Source organism: Eulemur rufifrons, chromosome 2 (genome assembly GCF_041146395.1).
Source record: "Eulemur rufifrons isolate Redbay chromosome 2, OSU_ERuf_1, whole genome shotgun sequence".
NCBI classification, from domain to species: domain Eukaryota; kingdom Metazoa; phylum Chordata; class Mammalia; order Primates; family Lemuridae; genus Eulemur; species Eulemur rufifrons.
The window spans coordinates 103,292,233-103,311,712 of NC_090984.1; the positions used below are offsets into that span (position 1 = coordinate 103,292,233).

Here is a 19,480-nt window from a genome sequence, read left to right on the forward strand (position 1 = left end):
ACGGGGGCCGCTGGGCGGGGGTCGCCTCTCACTGGCCATCCCAGCCTCGACTCATGGCCTGCACCACGGCCCCGTAGAGCTGGCTCCAAGCGGCCCGCGTGGCTGGGGTGAAGGCGGGGCCCAGACACTTCTCCAGCATGTAGAGCAGGGCCTCACCCACCGTCTGCAGAGGCAAGAGGCACCTTGTCATTCCAGAGGGCAGGAAGGCATGGTTCCATCTCACAGGTGAGAAAACTGAGGCCTGGGCTGGTAAGGGCTCCTGGGCCTGTTTTCTCTCCTGCACGGAGTCCATGCTTCCTGAGCAGGATCCTGCCCAAATCCTTGGGTATCACATTGTGCCCACCCTTCCCCTTAAGTGTGAGGCCGTAAAATGAACAAAGTATTTCACCCCATTCCTAGTCTTGCAGCCACCCAGTGAATGGGGTGAAGGCACTGGCCTCCCAGGTCAGAGCAAACCAAGTCATTGACACCAGACTTCAGTCTCCTCATCTGCAAGGTGGCAGTCATGGGGTTAAGAGCCAGGAAGACCCAAGTTCAGACTCTAATTCCACCAGTCATGAGCTGGGTGACCTTGAGCTGTTATGTAAACTCTCTGAGCCTCAGTTACAAAACAGAGAAAGTAAAAGTTCTAACCTATGGGCCTGTTGGGATGATTAAATGGGATAATCCAGAAGAAGCTCTTAGTGTAGCATCGGTATACACTAAGCCTTCAATAATAATGGCTCTCGTTTGTTATTAATCATAATAAAATAAGTTGTATTTATTCCACAAATGTTTACTGACTATCCACTGGAAACCAGGCTCTGTGCTAGTGCTAGGGATGGAGAGGAGGACAAGACCAACACGACCCCTTCTTCACGGTGCTTACTGTCTAGCAAGGTGATTGGACTATGTGGTAGACTGTCATGTTGGTGGTCCACCTTGAGGAGGGTCCTCCCACATTGACAGTGGCCTCATCCTTGTGTCTGGCTTTGACCAAAGGGACATTAGCAAGAGTGATGCAAGCAGAGGCTTTGTAAGTACTTGCACACTGGAGCACGTCCTCCTGGAATACTCCCTCTTAGAACTCAGCTACCATTCTGTAAAGAAGCTCAGCTTGACTACTGAATGACCAGAGGCCACAGGGAGGGAGAGCTCAAAGGCTGACTGGCCATCTGGAACATTCCAGCCCCGGTTGAGTTCCCAGCTGAACGCAACACAAAAGTGACTCCACCTGCATCATGGGGAGCAGAAGAACTTCCAGCTGAGCCCAGCCATGAGAAATCAGAAATCAGAGTTTTAAGCCAGTATGTTTTGGGGTGGTTTGATACATAGCAATAGAAAACTGAGCAGACCAGCTGATCCCAAAGGCTCCTTAATGTTTATGGTTTTACAAGAAGCCATATCATGCTGGGCACGGTGGTTCACACCTGTGATACCATAACTTTTAGAGGCCGAGGAGGGAGGATTTCTTGAGGCCAAGAGTTTGAGACTAGCCTGGGTAACATAGCAAGACCCCATTTCTATAAAAAATTTAAAAAAAATTAGGCATGGTGGCTCATGCCTGCAGTCCCAGCTACTTGGGAAGCAAGGCATGAGGATCACTTGAGCCAGGAGTTCGAGGTTACAGTGAGCTATGATCATGTCACTGCACTCCCACCTGGGTGACAGAGGCATACCCTGTCTCAACAACAGCAAAAAAAGTAGCCATATCAGAGAAGAGAACTTGGAGGCTCAGAGAGGTCAAGTCAGTGCCAGAGTCACACAGCAGGTAAGTAACAGATGCAGGCCCCCAACCCTGATCATCTGAGGGTATAGGAAGGGGGTGAGAGGACAGGTGGATAAGGGAGGACTGGGAGAGAACGGTGGCCCCAGGTCAGGAGCTCTGGAGAGAGGAAGAGCCCCTTTACCCACCGAGAAGGAGCTGAGCTTCACGCCCACTGCCCGGTGCTTTCTGCCCAAGCTGGCAAGGTACTCCTCCAGTGAGGACAGGTCCTCCACATTGGTCACCGCAGCGTCAATCACGAGCATCACCTGCCAAGGCAGAGGCAGCAGTGAAACAGAGAGGCCAGTGCAACCCTACCTGCTCACAACCACAGCCTAGAAACTGGGGGTTCCAAAAAGACACTCAGAGGCAAGAGAAGCCAGCAGGATCTTCAGTTTTTCATGATCAGGGGTCAAAAGCAGCCTGTGTCCGCATATGGTGGCCATTCACCACCATATGCAGTGGCCAAACTACTAATGTTACACCCACAAAGGAAGCCCCTCTCCTCTGCGGGTTTCCAAGCCCTAAATACACCTGCTGGTTAGTGTTGTCTGCCTGGGACGAGGGGAAACTACACTTGATCTTAGCCAGAAGGCCGAAAAGTGACAGGATAAGGGGGAAACTGAGGTTCTGTGAGAGTCATGAGCCTCCAAGAAAACCCCTACACAGATGGTGCCCAGTGGCCCCCAGTGGCTAGAATCAGCACCAACACAACCTACGGAAGCTGATAGGGGACAAGGCTGAGGGCAATGGCAGAGACGGGGACCACCTGGCTGAGCGCAGGGTAGGTAAGGAGGCTGTCTCTGATGTCCCAGCGCAGACGGAAAGGAGCAGAGGCCCCTGCGGGCAGGAGCAGACCGAGGGGAGTAAGACCAGGCCTGGGGCAGGAAGGGATTTTCCCTGTCCCGAGCCCCCCATTCTCCCCCAGGAAGGTGCTCTGCTGGATCCCAGAGGCCACAGCAGCCCCGCCTCCCCCTCACCTTCCTGATGTGGTCCAGGAACTCGGGGGAGGAGAGACAGTCCTCGGGGCTGGAGAACTGGCGGCAGTTGTACTGGAAGAGGGGCAGCAGGTCAGGCTCCAGGTCAAACAGCCTGTGGGGGTGAGGCCCAGCTGTCAGCCCCGGGGTGCGGGCCTGGCCAGCCTGTCCTGCAGTCAGAAGCCATAGCAGACCCTCCAGCCGGGCCCTGCTCCTTGGACAGTGCCCTCTCCTCGCCCCTTCCCCTGTCTCTGAGAGGCTTCTGGGAAGGGCAGTGTGTCCAACCTGCGTGTAGTTGCCCCTCATCAACAGCCGAGGGGTGTGGTCTGGGACAGGGAGAGGCCTCAGACAGGAAACCTGGAGTTACACTGCAGGGAGAGGAAAGCCCTTCCTTCTGTCTCTCTCCCTGCTGCTCTTGGGTCGGAACATCCCAGTCTCATCATGTCTGAGGGAGCTCCGAGCTGTGATGATAATAACACCGAGGACAAACTCCTTTACGCTTGCTGAGCACGGAGTACTCTCCAAGTGGTTAACTTGTAATTGTGTATTCCTCACAGTCCAAAGCAGTGGGTACACTGTTAACCTAATTTTACAGAGAAGGAAACAGACGCCCAGAGAGGCTAAGTAACCTGTCAAAGGTCACACAGCTTGGAAGTAGTGCAGCCTGAGAAAGTAGGTGCCTGAGAAAAAAGTGAGCTAGGGGAGGGCTGGGAGGCACAAGCAGGCATGCACAGCCACTTTTGGGAGGGCTTGTTTGGGTTTTGTGCAACTCTGAATTTATTCCTCTTTTGTCTTTGGGGAGGTTTTGCAAAAGCCTGGTCAGAAGTTCTGGGCTGGCTTAGGGTGCCAAGGCTGGGGAAAGCCACGGTGAAGGGAGCTTTGCCCCGCTGGTGATGGCAGAGGGGTTGCTGAGAGTTGAAGACGGCCCCCACTTCCCCCCTGGGGCTTGTGCACCCTCTTACCTCTCTCCCTGGTGGTGAGACTTGGGCCTCTGTCACCCCACCCCTGGCAGTTCTCTGGTCCTAACCTGGTCCTTTCCTCGGAAAGGTTTAGCTTTTTGTTGGTTGCTGGGAGTGCACACACCTGGGCCCGAACCGAGCGTGCACATGCAGGCGCTGGAGATCGCCTGGTGCACCTTCCCCACATCGGCCCTTGGGGCACCCAAGTCCCCGGACCGGCAGCGTCGGGCACCCCTGCAGTCACTACCCAAGGAACCCTCAAGAGGCACAGAGCCCGGGAGGGGGCTCAGCGCGGGGATCGGCGTCGGCCCGCCCAAATGTAAGGAGATCCACCCGAGAGGACCCCCGCCCGCCCCCAGTGAGCCCAGCGGGGAGCGGGGTGTGCAGCGCTGGTTTGAAAGATGCGCCCATGGCCGGAAGGGCAGAAGGGGCTGCGCCACCCGTCGCCGCGCCCCGCTCCTCTGGCGCATATCTGGCAGGCACCCTGGCGCCACCGCGACGGGCCAGTTTTCCCTCCTCCGTCGCCGGTCCAGCCGCCTCAAACCCACTGCCAGCGAGGCACCCCTCCACCCGCACCCCCGGGGCGGGCAGCCCTCACCTGGCGAACAGGACGGTGCCGTGCTCCAGCGGGCTGCGGCTCACTGCCCGCCAGCTCTGCCGGATCAGCTCGGGCTCCGGGCGCTCCATCCTCTCCCGGGCACGCAGGGCGCAAGGCTGGGACCCTCGGGGCGCGGGCGCCGTCACCGCACGTGCCGTGCCATCTCCGCGGCGACGCGGGCCACTCCGCACACCCTACGGCCTCGGTGCCTCGGGCAGGCGGTGTCCAGCAGCCGCTCCTTCCCTGGCCTTAGTCGAGAAAAGATGAGCGCAGCCGGCTGTGGGTGGCGGCGCCCCCGCGGGGCACTTCCGGGGACCCCACTTGGCCGCTGCCCCAGCGCCCCGCAGCTCCGAGAGCCGCGCCGCCCCGCGCCGCCCGGGCTGAGGCGCTTTAAAGCAATCGCGGCGCCCGCCCTCCTCCCGTCCAGCAAGGCGGGCGCCCCCTCCGCAGCCGGCTCTGACCAGGGACGACCTGGTGGCCTGGGAAATGCTCTGGCTTCAGAGCTGAACAGAAGTCACACAGAGTCTCTCTGGGCCTCAGTTTCTCGTCCCCAGCCCTGAGGGCACTGTGTTGAATTTGGTTGCCTTGGGTAGGCGCTGCCCGAGCCACCTCGCCATGAGCCCAGTCAACCATTGCCTGGAAGCATTTGAGTTTGCTATGCCCTTGGCACACAGTCTCTGCACAAATCATGCCTGACTGCTGTCGCCTTCCTCCCCCACTCCCACTCCCCAATCCCTGGTCGGTTAGCGGCCAGATTGCCTGCCTGTAGGTGTTCTTGAGCCGTTGGTTATGAACAGCCTGTGACTCCATGCCCAGCTGAAGTGCCTGAGGAGGTCCTTGTGGCCCTGAATCAGGACCGAGGGCTTCGGCAGAACGCTTCCCTGCTCCCAGCCAAGCCCATGAAACCATCTAGCTGTTCTCCCGCTTCCAACGGCTCAGGAGTTTGGGGTACACCCTATTCGGCTCTTCCCCATCTCCCCATGTATCCCTGGGCTGGAGTGGGCAAGCAAGGCTGGAAAGCCTGTGTCCTAAAGAGCCGGGGAGGTCCCCAAGCAAGAGCAGAAAGGGATGGTGACTGAAGGGAAAAGGGACTAAACTTCCATCTTGGGATCTTGTGGCCCCACAGCAAAGTGCAGCAGGTCATGGGGAAAGGCCACACGCATCTCTAGTGACCTTCACCTTCCAGTGCCCAAATGCCCAGTGCTCTTGCTAGTCTAAGGCTTCCTCCCCTCCCCAACCCACCCTGGTTGTGTTTTCTGCCGACAGTCCACACTCAGGACGCTTCTTGCTTCCTTTCTCCTTTGGACAGGTCTGAGCACTGATGAGTTAGTGGGAGTTAATGGCCCTAGCTAGTAAGGGAGGAGTCAGTGCCCTCTAATCCCTGCTCCCCTTGAGGGAAGGCCAGAGCGTCTGGCTGGGCTACGGCTAGGCAGCCAGGGTGGTGTATTCCAACCAGCAGACGGGGGTCTGTATCCACATCTGAGGGGCTGGGGAGAGAGTCATGGGAGCTCTCCATCCTTGGGGCCATCTGTCTGGAACTTGGATAGGTTATAATCTAGAAGAAAATTCAAGTACTGTCCTAGAGCCAGTGCTGTCATTGAGGTCGGTTTATGACCAATAATAATATTAATCAAGAGCACTTACTGGCGGGCGCAGTGATGCGCCTGCAGTCCCGGCTACTTGGGAGGCCAAGGCGGGAAGATCACTAGAGCTCAGGAGTTTGAGGCCAGCCTGAGCAACATAGCAAGACCTGTCTGGAAATAATAATTTTAAAAATTTACAAAAGAGCTAGCATTTATAGAGCACTCATGTCCAGACACAGCTGAAGGAACTTTGCAACTCTTTTCATCCTCTCAGTAACCCTGCGACAGGTGCCATCATTCCCTTGTTTTGTAGTTGAGGAAATGGAGGCAAAAAGGTTAACTGTGACTAGGTGAAGGTCACACGGTTAATGAGAGGCGGGGCCGGGACTTGACCTCAGGTCTCTCAGGCCCATCCTCCAGGCCTCCATTCCTCCCTCATGTAATGGGCCGTGACCGTGACCTGTGCCCCTAGTCACTGGGTCTGGGTCAGTGTTGTGCTGGAGCCAACACAGAGCCAACTCATATGCACGAGAGCCAACTGTATGCATTTCTGTCCAACTTCTTATTCAGTGACATCAAGTTGGTAGCTTGAAACAGGCCATAGTGGGAGTATTTACACCATGGAAATTAGCGAATGCTATAAACCAGGGCTTTTTTTCCTTCCAGAAAACCTGTTGTTGAACATCTGCCACCACTGGTACGGCACAGCTGGGGGAGCCAAGGCAAACCGGGCTCCAGATGCGCTGTTGATACATTAAGCCGAACGTGCAAAGGAACATGCTGGATCCGGACACCCGGAGCTGAGTTTCAGGCCAGGTTGTCCTGGGAAGGTGCTTCTAGTCCCGGGACCAGGCTAAAGATGCAGAAAAAGCCCAACTTGGCTCTGAGTCCTGGCTCTACTACTTACTAATCATGGGAGTTTAGGCAAGTAATTTAATCTCTCATGGCTAGAATGGGGACACCATACATCACTGACTTCACTGGGCCTTTATGAGGATTAGATGTCACAGACGGGTCGAGACTTTGTAAATTAAGCTGTGCCATTCAAAGAAGAGTTATTTGGTCCTTTTCTAAGCGGCCTGTCCTAGGCATTTTCCATTTCCAGAACACCCGCACGCCCTCCTCCCCCCCCCCGCCCCCCCCCCGCTCTTGCACCTAAGCTGGGGGTGGGGCACCCCACTTCACAGTGCAGCTGCAGCCCCCCACACCTTTGTCCAGCACCCCAGCCAGCTCTTACCTCCCTCGGATCCTTAACATCAGTCCTGATGACAGAGAACCCTGTCGCCATGGAGGCCACTGCTAAGCAGAATGGCAAGTTGCTACAATGCCGGGCCACTGCGCTATCTCAGAAGTGGGCAATTGTTACCCTTTCTCTCCCACTCCTTTCTGTACTGTATGGGCAGGTTAAAAGAAGAGAAATAAGAGGTCTGGCTTCCTACTGATTTTGGAGTAAGTTTAAATAAACTGAAATGACAACCAGCATTACTCCAGTAACTGTGTACATCGGAAGGCCCCAATGGCCCCCTGGGATGATCAGACTCACCTTCCAGCCCAGGGGCCTCGCCTGGAATTAGAGCCACCTCAGACATGAGACACGACGAATGGTTCTTGAACTTAAAACATTCTTTTCTTCTCTTAGGGAGGCCTTTCTGGGAGCCAGCGTGCAAGTCAGATTCAATTAAGTACAACAAGAACATGGTATTCAAAACAAGCACTATTTATTATAAAACTAAATGGCCTCCAATTATCTCTGGAAACCTTTTTTTTTTTTTTTCCTGTTAAATAAAATGTGGCTCAAGAAGCTGGCTGGAGGTTGGGCTGGCTGACAAATGTCTTCTTCCTCCACCAGCAGTTTGTAGGACAGGTCACATTCCTGCCAAGTCCCGGGGGCTCCAGCCCATATTCAGAGCAGCACCCTGACAACCTCTCTCCCCAGCAGCTTCCAAACAACAGAACCTGAGCACCTGAAGCTGTATCAAGTGGCTGTGTCCCCAGAGAAGTGTCTGCCAGTTTGTGCATGGAGGAAGAGGCAGTGGGCAGAGAATTCTTTCATCCCTAGAAAGCAGTGGAAGAGACCAAGGAAGCTTTTGTCCCTGGGGTGGCCAATTAGGAGGGAAGGATGGGTAGGAAGCTGGCTGAGCTTTCTCCTTCCTCGTTCTCACTCAGGGTGGCTGCCCCCTCGGGCCCCTTCAGAGTTCTTCCCTTCCAGCAAGTTCCTACTGGGAAATAAGGCATGGGGAAAATCAGCCACCTCCTGGGTGTCACTGTGGACCACCTTCTTTGCTAAGAGCCAAGCACAGGCTCCTGCGTTCTACCTGCAGGGATAGCCCACCCGGACGGCTGTCCCAGGGGGCTCAGGAGAAACCAACTCAGCCTGTGGGGAGGAGGGGGGCAGAGCAGTGGGCTGGAAGGTGGAGCAGAGCTTCTCCATCCCTCTCCCTCCCTGCCAGAAATACAATTAAGTGAGCCGCCCAGGCTGAGCACCGGGGCAGCGCTTCCTGCCGGGGGAGTCAAAAGGGCTGCAGAGCCCTGGGAGAGGGAGGTCATCGGGCCCCAGATCTAATTAACCAACCTGCCTTGCCTTTGACATTGCTGCATTTCCTCTATTAACATTAATGATGGCTGGTCTGAACAGCCACGCACAGCCAGAAGCTTCCCTCCCCACCACCCAGTAGGTAGCACAGCCTGTCCCTGGGACCAATTTCCAGTCTCCGTGGCAACCGCCTCCCAAAGACGCTTTAAAGAGCTCTGACCCTGTCAGAGTTGGGGGGAGCTACAGAGGAGGGAAATGAGTGTGGCAGAGATTCATCATTAAATCCTGAAGCATCAGAGTCCTCTGAGACAAAATATTTTGTCATGCACCAAGAGGAAGCAGGCAGGCTGAAGGGCTGGATTTGGGATGGTTTGGTTCCGATTGAAGGGTTTTCTTAAACCCTTTTGGGGAAAAAGAGAAAGGAACAGCTCTGAGCTGCTTGTGTGAGCCTCAGAGCGGCAGGGTAGACGCTGTCATGCGTCTCTAGGTGCTCTGGGTCTTTGGGGAAGAGAGATGGGTGAGACAGTGACAGAGGGAAATGCCAATGGAGTGAAGGGGGTGAGCAGGGGAGGACTGGAGGAGCGGAAGCTGGGGAAGCTCAGCAGGTGACGGGGAGGCCAGAGCACCCCACGGCCTAGCACCACGCAGATTGCCTGCTCTTATCTACCTCAGCTGTTAGGAAAGGTCCCCAAAGGCTCTCCCGGCAATCAGAACACACCTGACCCAGCCCTCATGGCCAAGCCAGATGCAGAGGGACAGGGATGGACTCAGAGAAACAGCCTCTGGCACCCAGGGCCTGGGAACACAGAGCAGCCAAGGACAGGAGGCTGTTCCTCCACCCAGTCTCACACTGTGACATTCCCAGAGAACAAGGAACTAAGGGCTAAGGCAGGCTGACCAAGGGCTGGCGCGTTCTTGGCTGCTTTCTGCCTAGAGCCCAGTGCCCTGTGCGTACTGCAGGTGGGAAGTCCAGCCGCCTGTGGCCACCAAAGTCACTTGCAGCAGCAGCCACTCAGGGAAGCAGTGGGGAGCCGGGCCCCCCAGCTCAGGGCAGCTTGCTTTCCTCCGTAACTGGACTCGTTTGGGGGAGGGCAGGCAGCACGGCTTTGGTGGTCCCATCTGCTCTACCTCTGGTGAGGGCCCAAGGGGAGGTTGGCACTTGAGGACCTCTTGGAGGTCAGAGAATTTTTGATGGATCTTACAAACCAAAACCAAACCAAATCCAAACCAAATCCAATGTGGAAAAAAATACCAGAAGATATTACTGTAGCCCTGGACTATTTCTTAGTGTTTATGACACTCAGCTATCCACAGCTGCACAGTCTGTATTCCACAGAGACACGGATGACACACCCTCACACACACACACTCACACACGCACTCGTGCACACTCATCCTCCGTGTCGTGCACTCGGGGAAACGGGTCTGAGAAATACTGTCCTCTCTGTAGGTGCAGCAAAGCCGTGGCTCTGTAGTGTTGGGTTAAACTCTGAGTTTACTCCCAGGGCCTGGTCTGACAGGCAGCAGAATTCTTGAGGCTCCCAGGCAGCTTCCTCCATAGCTGGAAGGGTCCAGGAACTGGCTCCACAGCTGGGTGTCCCTGGGCTGTTCCTGGACGTAGGCTGGAGTCCTTGCAGTGGCTTCAAAAGTCCCATGATTCCAGCCACCTTAGTCCTGCCATCGGACTTTCGGGGTCCTGGGCTAGGGGACCTACCATCCCGTAAGCCAGAGGGTGGAAGAGGTAGAAGCTGTGAGAGAGAATCCGGAGGGAGCAGTCGGCACCCCAGCGTCTTGGCTGGGGAGCTCCGAAGTCAGCTCCTCCTTGGGGAGGGTCAGACAGTCTCCACCTACAAGCCGCATTCTCCGCCACTACCAGTCCGAGAGCTTAGTAGATGCTGACTTAATGACAATAAAGGAAAGGACTCTTTCCAAGAGGCCCACGAGAGGGACCTGTCTAGGGGTTTGTTCGTGGGCTGTTTGGCCCGGGGTGTTCGTTAAGATGTGAATTTAACCCTCTTACGACAGACATGTGCTCCCCGGTGAGGCCCCACCACGGAAGCCGGGGGTTCTCAGCAGGGGATCTGTGAGACTTGCCAGAAGTAGGGAAGAGGGGGGCTTTCCAAACAACGCTCTCCTCTAGCAATTCTGAGCCACCCAATCATTCTTGCTACCCTCTCCCTCACCCCACCAAGCGCTGTCCTGGTGGAAAGCCACTGTGACTAAGGAGGGGTCCCCTCCCAGGTGTGCTGGGATGTACAAAGGCTGGGAACCTTGGTGAAAGGAGAGCACGCAGAGTCGGCCCTCTGCTTCTCCCACCTGGCCGCAACTCAGGAGCACCTGGGGGGCTCTGAAAACCATGGCCCCACCCGAGTCACAAGCTCTGGGCATGGGGCCAGGCACCGATACACTTTAAGGCCACCCAGGGAATTCTCAAAGGCACCCGGGGCTGAGTCCATGTTGGGGGCACATGCAAGGTGCACGGAGATGCTCACCTGTAGGCAGTTCCCAGGAGCAGGCTCAGGACTCCCACCACGTGTATGCCCCTGGCCAGGCGAGAGGAGGCCACACCCCAGGCACAGAGCCGCAGGAGGGTGTCCCACAGAATGCCTAGTGAGAGGAAAGACACCTGGCACCAGCCTGTCAGAGAGTCACTTCTGGGATACAGCAGAGAGGAGCCACCCCTGGTCAGGGAGCAGATTCACTCCCAGCGCTGCTGCTCCAGGGTGGCCTCTTCTTCCTTCCCCTCCCCCCAGCACTCCCCTCCCCCCAGCACCCCCCTCCCCCCAGCACCCCCCTCCCCTGCTTTGTCTCCCGAGTCCAGCTGGGCAGCACTGACCTGTCAACATGCTTGAGAAGAGCATGGCTGGGAAGTAGTGGTGGAAGTAGAGGATCCGGCCCATCAGGAAGAATGGGAAGTAATGGAGCATCCAGCCAAGGAGGACCTGACCGCCGCCTCGCAGCAGGACCTGGGACAGTCCTGGGCCCCAACCAGCACAGCCCCAGTCAGAAGACAAGGATGGGGCAGAGATCCCGGGCTCCAGGCCGGCTCTGCCCCTTCCTGGCTGAGTAAGTCACATCACCTCACTGGGCCTTCCTTCCCTCCTCTGGACCAACCCAAACCACCCTGTGGCAACTGGAAGAAGAACAACTGGGTCTCGAGAGCCCTGGTCACTACCCAGACCAGTGAGGGCTCAGCACCGACGGCAGGTCCACCGAACACCAGCAGGAGGCCCGGCGCCGGCGTCTGGGCACCAAGCAGCCCGGCCTTTAGAGAAACCACACTGCTGTACATCTACAGACAGCTCCCTCCCTGCCTGCCCCTCCCACACCTTTGCTGCCACACAGATCTCTGCAGCGGCAGACAGACAGGGGTACAGGCGAGGTGAGGACGGAGAGAGGAGTGAGTGGATATCTGGGACCATGACTGTTCACACAGCGAGCTGCAGAGGCAACGTGTGAGCCTCAGATGCCACGGTCCACGGCCTGGCGGCTGACGTTAGGAGCAGCACTAGGACAGGGCACCCACTCACCGTGCCCTGGAGACTCCTCTCTACCCCACTAGAGGACGTGGCCATGGAACAAGGAGGGGGCAGAAGAGAAAAGATGGCCAGCTCTGTATATAGCACAGGGGTTAAAAATGAAGGCTCTGAAGTCAGCTGTCACTTACTAGCCATATGTCCTGGCACAAGTTTCTTAATCTCATTGTACCTTGGTTTCTTAATACATAAAATGTGTGTAGTAATACCCTACCCTACAGGGTTGCTGGGAGGATGTAAGTAGCACAGCACTGGGTATTTCATGACCGTTAGCTTTCAAGAGCAAAGGAGGAGGGAAGGTGTGGGGTGGAGAAGGCAAAGGCAGGCCAGCCCTCCCAGGAGCGAGGCACCCCGCCAGCTGCTAGGTCAGGGGAGGGAGAGCCCAGGGGACCTGACCTTCAACTTCCGCTGGCAGCTGTGCCCCTCTCTGCATAGCTATAGCAAGGATGCTCCCCGAGAGGAGGTAGAGGGCAATGCTCAACAGATTCAGCCACCAAACCACCTGCATGGAAATGAGAACAGGCAAATGAGAGGAAAGCAAGGGCTCAGGGGCCCGAGCCGGGAATGTTCGGGCACTCACCGGGTTGCCAAGCAGATAGACTCGGAAGTCCGTGTCATTGATCCCTGAGAAGCGCAGGCCCTGTGGAGCAGAGGACACTGCTGATCTGGGGCCGAGCGCATCCCAGCCACACCCATCCCAAAGGGAGGAAGACGGGTCCCCCTCCACAGATAAGGAGGCTGGAAAGGAAGCTCAGGATGTGCAAATTCCACATGAGCTCTCTGGGAAGGCAAGGTCAGAATGAGGACAGAAAACAGAGGCCCATCTCTGGTCAGCCCACCCCAGGCCAGGCCTCCCCTTGCCACCCCAGCACACTTCCTCCCGGGTTCCACTGCCTGGGAGGGAGCCTAGCTTGGGCCCTACCTGATAGTTGATAGGCCAGTGCCAGGGTTTGGATGTGAACTCATTGTCCTTGGGCTTGAGGCCATTGTTCCCCTGCAGGAAGGTGGCAAAGAATGGCCAGTCAAGACAGAGATCTAGAGAGCTGACAGAAATGAGAGGCATAGGTACCCCGGTACACAGCCAGGTGTATCTCCTCCCTTCCCTCGGGGAAGAATCAGGTGCTCCTTCTCAGCCACTGTCTGCCTGCCATGACAACTGCCTTACGTCCCCCACACGGGCACAAGCCCCAGGCCACATCAGACGTGGTCCCTTCAGACCCGCTATGCCAGACAGAAGAGAAAGAGGAATGAAGGACTCGTTCCAATGGGCACAAAATATACACCCGTCTGCCGAGCAGGGACAGTGTCACTAGAGGAGAGAAGGGGGGGAGGGGGTATGAAATCAGGCTCAGTTATTTCCTCCCTTCAGAGCCAACTTCAAACAGAAAAGAAGAAACTCGGATGAGTGTTTGGACTTGGAAAAGGTTACTTTAGCCTAGTGTTGTTCAACATTTTTTGTTGTTGTTGTTGTTGTTATTGCGCCCCCCTCCACCAGGAACCTTTACAGACTTTTTTTAAAAAAAATGTCTTTTATGAGATTTTAATACCATAGCTATACTGTATATCTGTTTATGAATACTTGTGCTTTATACATAAAAGAGGTAAGATTTTTTTGCCCTTCAAGAACATACTTCACCCATTAGGAGAGAAAGCACTTCCCACACACTTTAGCTTGAAGGACCCAGACTCAGCCCCTCTAATCCAGCAGCCAAGAATATCCAACAACCTGTCTCCACAGGGCAAAATGAGGCCTTTGCTAAAACAGGAAGGAGTAGGGTGGGGATACTGGAGATTAAGCACCAGGACCAGGGCAGGCCTTGCTATCAGGACAAACTGAAAAGGCATTTCCTCGGAAAGGGCGTCGGACGCTCAGTTAGGTCAGCACGACTGACGTTTTGGGCTGAGTCAGCAGTTGTCGTGGAGGCTCTGTGCACTGTGGAGTGTTTGGCGTCCCTGCCCTCTACCCCACCTCCACCCCTGTTACGCCAGCCAAAAATTTCTCTAGACATTGCCAAACATCCCCTAGCAGGCAAAATCACCTCAAGTGAGAACCAGTGGTCTAGCCCAAGAAAGATCCAGAAGGCCTGGTTCAGCGAACTGCCAGCCAGTGCCTTACTAATGTGACTCAAGGGGTTGGGAACAGTTTGCAGGCCTCTGTGTGGTGGATGAGTTGCTCCTCCGGAATCACAAGTGCCACGGGTGGTGTCAGACCCCAAGGGGCCAGCTGCACAGCGCCTGGATCACGAGGGCCATTTGAAGGCCTGAGAATGAAGAATGAATTATTCTGGATCCCTGGAGCAGCTGCTGAGGGAAATGAAGTCCTTCAAACCAGTACAGTTCAGTCCTAAACTCAGGGACTCCAGCCAGAACTGTATGAGCCAAGGGAATCCTATTCACTACATTAAACGCTGAGAAGTCTTGCTCCTTTACTAAACCAAGTGATGGAAAAAAGAAAAAAATCTATAACCATTACCAGCATATGTACTTGTAAGTTGTTCCCTATGCTTAAAATCTAGATGGGCTCGTGCCAGCTAACCTCACCAGGCAAGCCAGCCTTGTCTGTCTCAGGCCGCCACTCGACTGGCAGAAGGGCCCTGCCCTTGTAGCGTCTGTAGTCTGGACTCAGTATTTCGGTCTCTTTTCCCTCCCTGACTCTACATCAGTTGAATAAGAAAGCTCCCTTTTCTTCTTTGACCCTCCCTTTTAGGTAATGAAAGATGACATGAAACTCTGTAGATTTAGTCTTAAAATTCTGCCCAGACCCAGAGTGATATTCTGACTGACAGGCGCATATTCAAAAGAGATATGTCATCAGGGCACAGCGACGGCTGTGAGCAGAGAGTCAGAGAAAAAGTGACCCAGAGATCGCTTAATGTCAACTCATCTCCTCCCAATGAGCAAAAATGACAAAATTTGAATTTTTAAAATTTAATCTGGTGAAATAAGCGAACTATATTTACTGAGTACTGCTTACATAATCACTTCCAGGCAAGTCCACTCGACACGGGCTCACCAAGGGAAAAACAAGAACTGCTACCCCTACCTGCAGCCCTGTAGGCGGAAGGAAGATCACATATCCGGCCTGAGATACAGTGATTCTTTTTTTTTTTTTTTTTTTTTTTTGAGACAGAGTCTCACTTTGTTGCCCAGGCTAGAGTGAGTGCCATGGCGTCAGCCTAGCTCACAGCAACCTCAAACTCCTGAGCTCAAGGGATCCTCCTGTCTCAGCCTCCCGAGTAGTTGGGACTACAGGCATGCACCACCATGCCCGGCTAATTTTTTCTATATATATTTTTAGCTGTCCATATAATTTCTTTCTATTTTTAGTAGAGATGGGGTCTCGCTCTTGCTCAGGCTGGTCTCGAACTCCTGAGCTCAAACGATCCGCCCACCTCGGCCTCCCAGAGTGCTAGGATTACAGGCGTGAGCCACCGCGCCCGGCCTACAGTGATTCTTATACGCCATCCTTGCAGAACACAGGTTTCCCACAAGCCAGAGGAAGGGGTCTCCACTGAACATCAAAACTGCAGCAGGATTTCCCCAATTCACAAGGGGAAATTTAAGCTAGTGGGTAGAATTTTCTCAATTTAAAAATTTCCTCTCTCAATTTTTCTTAAACCTTTGATGTTACATCTACTGTCAGTTACTAATGATATAGAGTGCAAACAATGTGTCTCAGAAAACCTTAAAAAAGAATCAGCCAAGTTCCCTAAATGGTTTCTGTCCAGGAATATGAGTGGGCTCATGGTTGAGATTTTATGCTACATATAAACAACACATTCAAGTTAGCGATTCATCCTAACTGATCCTAATTTCATAGGATGGAATGAACCGTCAATGTCTCATGATCTTCAACCAAGAGCACTGTGATTTTCAGGGGCTCCGGCATTTGAACAGATTTGACAGTCACCTAGAGGCAGAGGAGTGTAGTGGGAAAACCCACCAGCCTAGCTTCGAGACTGGACCCACCTCTTACACTTAGCTGTGTGAACCCTGGGCAAGATCCCTAGCCTCTCTGTGCCTCAGTTCCCCCATCTGCAGATTGGGAACCACAATAATCTCCATAGGACTGCAGTAAGTATTAGATGAGTTAATACCATGTGCAGTGCTCAGAGTACTGCCTGGCACACGAGACCTGCAGATGTGTTCACTGGTCTCATCGCTGTCATTGTCATCACCACCCTCCTCACAGTGTGAGAAGGGAGATGCCTCTGAAGAGCAAGTAAACCAGTAAATTAGGACACTTTCAAAGTCCTCCACAAGGGGGCAGTGGGTCTATACCATGGCTATTGACTTGTGCTCCAAATCTGTGGCTGCTCAAGAACTCTTACAGAAGCCGGGGAATAAGAAGGGGCCATAGTACCCGGATCATGACCATGTGGGACTCCAGCAAGATTTCAGGAAAACTGGGCTGCAGCACATCCAGGCTGATGTTTGGCACTAGAAAAAAAAATGACAGGAGAAAAGCCTTTGTCACACATTCTGTCCCCACAGTCTGTCAATCCACGGTATCCACATTCCCACCAGAGCCCAAGTGCAGCTTTTCTGACAAGCTGACAAGTGGGCGAGAGTGTCGAGGACACGGAAGAAAGCCTGGCCCAATCCTTGCTCACGTATTCAGCTTGTGTTGAGCACTCATCAGGCATTGCGAGAATCACAAAGGAAACAGATGTGAGAAGTACAAAGGCAACAGATGACGAGACCTGTGCACCATCATCCTTCAATGTGGTGCTGGCTCAAATGCTCCCCCATAAGGTCTGTGGGGACAGCGACCCATCTACCTCCTTCACCAATATATCTGGGCCCCATATGGTTCCTGGCATACTCAATAAAGAGTTAATAATTTATACCAAAGTTATTTTTAAAAAAAGAGTTAATAAGCTGGTTTGGCTGGACGAGGTAGTAAGAACAAACGGAAAGCATGAGAGGAGAGATCAAGCACGTGCTTGAAGGGGGTGGTTTAGGAAAACAGATGATGAATCCAAAGACGTATTGAGTAGAAGTTGACACTGAAGTGAAAATGTCAAACTGGAGCCTGGGTGTAGAGACATGCGGATCAGATCAGGGCTGTGGCTACTGCTTTTTGTAAAAGTGGTGGCTGCATATGGGGAGAGGAGGAGCCCTACACAGGGACATAAAGGGAAAGTGGCAGCCTGCTCCAAGCCTTGAGGCTGCAGGGGAGATGCCCAGGGTGCAGGGGAGAGAAGACTCCAGAGGGAGATGAGACAGATGGACCTACAGATGGTCACTGGTCACTTTAGGGAGAGGAGTTTAAAGAGGGAGTGGATGAGAAGAAAAAGGAGCTAGCTATGTAGTTACAGACAACTCACGTGAAGGGACTAGGTTTAAGGAAGGAAGAAAATGGCAACAAGATGCAGTGACAGCAGAGACTGTGAAGGTTGATTTCTCTAAGATAAGAGTTTCTTATAAATGTTTCCCTTCAGAGCCAGCCTGGAAAGTGACCTCACTCACATTTGGGATTGATGTGGTCCTCCACATTCCAGATGGAGTTGAGGGTTTCTTTTAAGTATGGAGTGCAAGTAACTTCCAACTGCTCCCAGCCCCTGTGAAAAGTAGTCACACATGATTCTCAAAAGACCTGAAATCCACACACAGTAGCAGTTTCTTCTGCTCTTAAGGAGGGGCTCCATGGAACCCCCCTCTTTTCAACCCTGTGGACATTACTTTTTTAACTTTTCACTTTTACATTCTACAACTATCCTAGAGTAGCCTAGCATACAGTATTCCCATTTTAGAAAGAGACATAGACCCAGAGAATTATTACCACAAGCCAGATGTACAAATGTTCAACTATCAAAACACATGAAACACCAAAGCTACCCTGGAGCCCTGTGCTCCATAATACACTGATGCCTTTTCTTCCATCTACCACCAAGAAAAAGCAAACATGAGGTGAGCAGTGACCATGGAAAATGAAAACTTTTGGTATATTCCTTGTAGAGTGAAAGGAAAAGCATGAGCCTCAGTTGGGACATCAGAACCCCAGGCACTTACCACTTGGGCAGAACCTTTCCTGAGGAGCCCAGGACACAACCTGTGACCAGATGGATGAAGCGAATTCGACTTCTTAGCACTTTGATCCGGTTTCCAAATTTTCTGTTTACAACCTCAATCCGCCAGAAATCATTTGAGTCCCCTGTTCCATTCTGCCACATAAATCAAGAAAACAAGACAAAGAAAGTGAGATGACTTTAGAGAAAAGGTGTCAGAAAGGGAAATGGCCACCCTTTCAGATGCCACCATGTTACAAAGGTCAAAGACCAAATCAGCTTCAATAATGGAGGTGGGGCAAGGGATCAAGGAGGCCACAGAGCTGGGCACCGTGGCTCCCAATCCTAAAGCTTTGGGAGGCCAAGACAGGAGGATCGCTTGAGGCCAGGAGTTTGAGACCAGCCTGGGCAACAGAGCAAGATTCCATCTGTACAAAAAATTTAAAAATTAGTGAGATATGGTGGCTCATGCCGATAGTTCTAGCTACTCAGGTGGCTGAGGTGGGAGGATTGCTGGATCACCTGAGCCTAGGAGTTGGAGGCTGCAGCGAGTTGTGAGAAGAGGGAGGAGAAGGCCATAGAAATATCCCAAGTGATTGACATCGCCCCAGCACTCACTATTACAACCAAAAAAAGGAGTATAACTCCTGGAACTATTAGTAAAAGTCCAGTTCTTCACTTCACAGGACTAGAGTTTAAGTTCAAAATAGATGTTTTTGCCTCTAAACCAAACTCAAGACATCACCCTGATTCAACAGAAATAGATCCAGGCCATTTGCATCTATTACGCTGGCCATCTGGATACTCATCATCTAAGCCAGAAGGGTCTGGCCTGGATATTGCACTTTGGAAATTCAGACAGTTGTTTCTAATTCTCCTTAGAAGATGCCCACAAAAAAGAACATGAGACAGTTCAGAGTACTGGCTCTAGTACCATATGGGCTGAGCAAATAGAAAGAAAGTTGGGGAATCCACCTTAAGAAACATGGAATCTTTACTGAAGCACCAATGGGCTTTGAAGGGAATGTAACTGATGGTCATAAACATAGTTTCCCACTAGTAGTTTTTGTCTTTAATTACTCTCCAAGCCATAAGCACTCATAGAGCTTTTACTCTACTAACTGCATCTCCTTGAAGTAGTAAAATTTAATACAAAGGCTATACGGATAACATCCTTCTGCAGAACAGGGAAGTGATCCTTAAAAACAAAGCCAACGAGAATTTGGGATCTGGCAAAAGATAAACTTATATATTCAGCTGGGGCTATATTGTAGGTCCTTGGCTTCTATGTCCAGCGTGATTTTAAAAGAGATCCAAATAGTATTCATAGCTGACACTTATTAAGTATCAGAACATGCAAATGGCATGGTTATTATGCAAGGAGAGGAACAGAGACAGACTTCATAGGCGCTTTTCCCACAGAAAGCCTAGCCAAAAAGCTCCCAAATGTTAAGAGAGTCCCTGTGCAGCCTCTAATCCTTAGGAACATTACAGAATTCTGGGAGGATGTGTCCTCCTACATGGCCCTGAGCCAAGCCC

The 19,480-nt window shown here is 53.0% G+C and overlaps 2 protein-coding genes across 2 annotated transcripts in view; both read right to left on the bottom strand.

Annotated features, from left to right (window-relative positions):
* Nucleotides 1-28: 28 nt before the first annotated feature.
* Nucleotides 29-4,367, bottom strand: NGB (neuroglobin). The gene is made up of 4 exons (XM_069465160.1): nucleotides 4,279-4,367; nucleotides 2,725-2,836; nucleotides 1,894-2,013; nucleotides 29-163 (listed from the first exon to the last, which is right to left on the bottom strand). The coding sequence occupies exons 1-4, from the start codon at nucleotides 4,365-4,367 to the stop codon at nucleotides 29-31; spliced, it is 456 nt and encodes a 151-aa protein (XP_069321261.1).
* A 3,306-nt stretch (nucleotides 4,368-7,673) lies between these two features.
* The window catches only part of POMT2 (protein O-mannosyltransferase 2), a 44,883-nt gene continuing 33,076 nt past the window's right edge, over nucleotides 7,674-19,480 (bottom strand). Inside the window, exons 13-21 of the mRNA XM_069489064.1 lie at nucleotides 17,946-18,097; nucleotides 17,403-17,494; nucleotides 16,294-16,370; nucleotides 12,853-12,924; nucleotides 12,511-12,570; nucleotides 12,327-12,432; nucleotides 11,231-11,371; nucleotides 10,887-11,001; nucleotides 7,674-10,142 (exon numbers count right to left, since the gene is read on the bottom strand). Of these exons, the coding sequence (XP_069345165.1) occupies nucleotides 10,037-10,142; nucleotides 10,887-11,001; nucleotides 11,231-11,371; nucleotides 12,327-12,432; nucleotides 12,511-12,570; nucleotides 12,853-12,924; nucleotides 16,294-16,370; nucleotides 17,403-17,494; nucleotides 17,946-18,097 (921 nt within the window). The 3' untranslated portion in view covers nucleotides 7,674-10,036. The remainder of the gene's footprint in view (nucleotides 10,143-10,886; nucleotides 11,002-11,230; nucleotides 11,372-12,326; nucleotides 12,433-12,510; nucleotides 12,571-12,852; nucleotides 12,925-16,293; nucleotides 16,371-17,402; nucleotides 17,495-17,945; nucleotides 18,098-19,480) is intronic.

Bases quoted from the DNA above. Each gene is read 5' to 3' on its own strand.
- NGB (XM_069465160.1), bottom strand. From the start codon at position 4,367: ATGGAGCGCCCGGAGCCCGAGCTGATCCGGCAGAGCTGGCGGGCAGTG. The intron at 2,837-4,278 runs GTGAGGGCTGCC...TCACCCCCACAG, and splicing joins GGCACCGTCCTGTTCGCCAG to GCTGTTTGACCTGGAGCCTG. The intron at 2,014-2,724 runs GTGAGGGGGAGG...CTGCCTTGGCAG, and splicing joins TCCTGGACCACATCAGGAAG to GTGATGCTCGTGATTGACGC.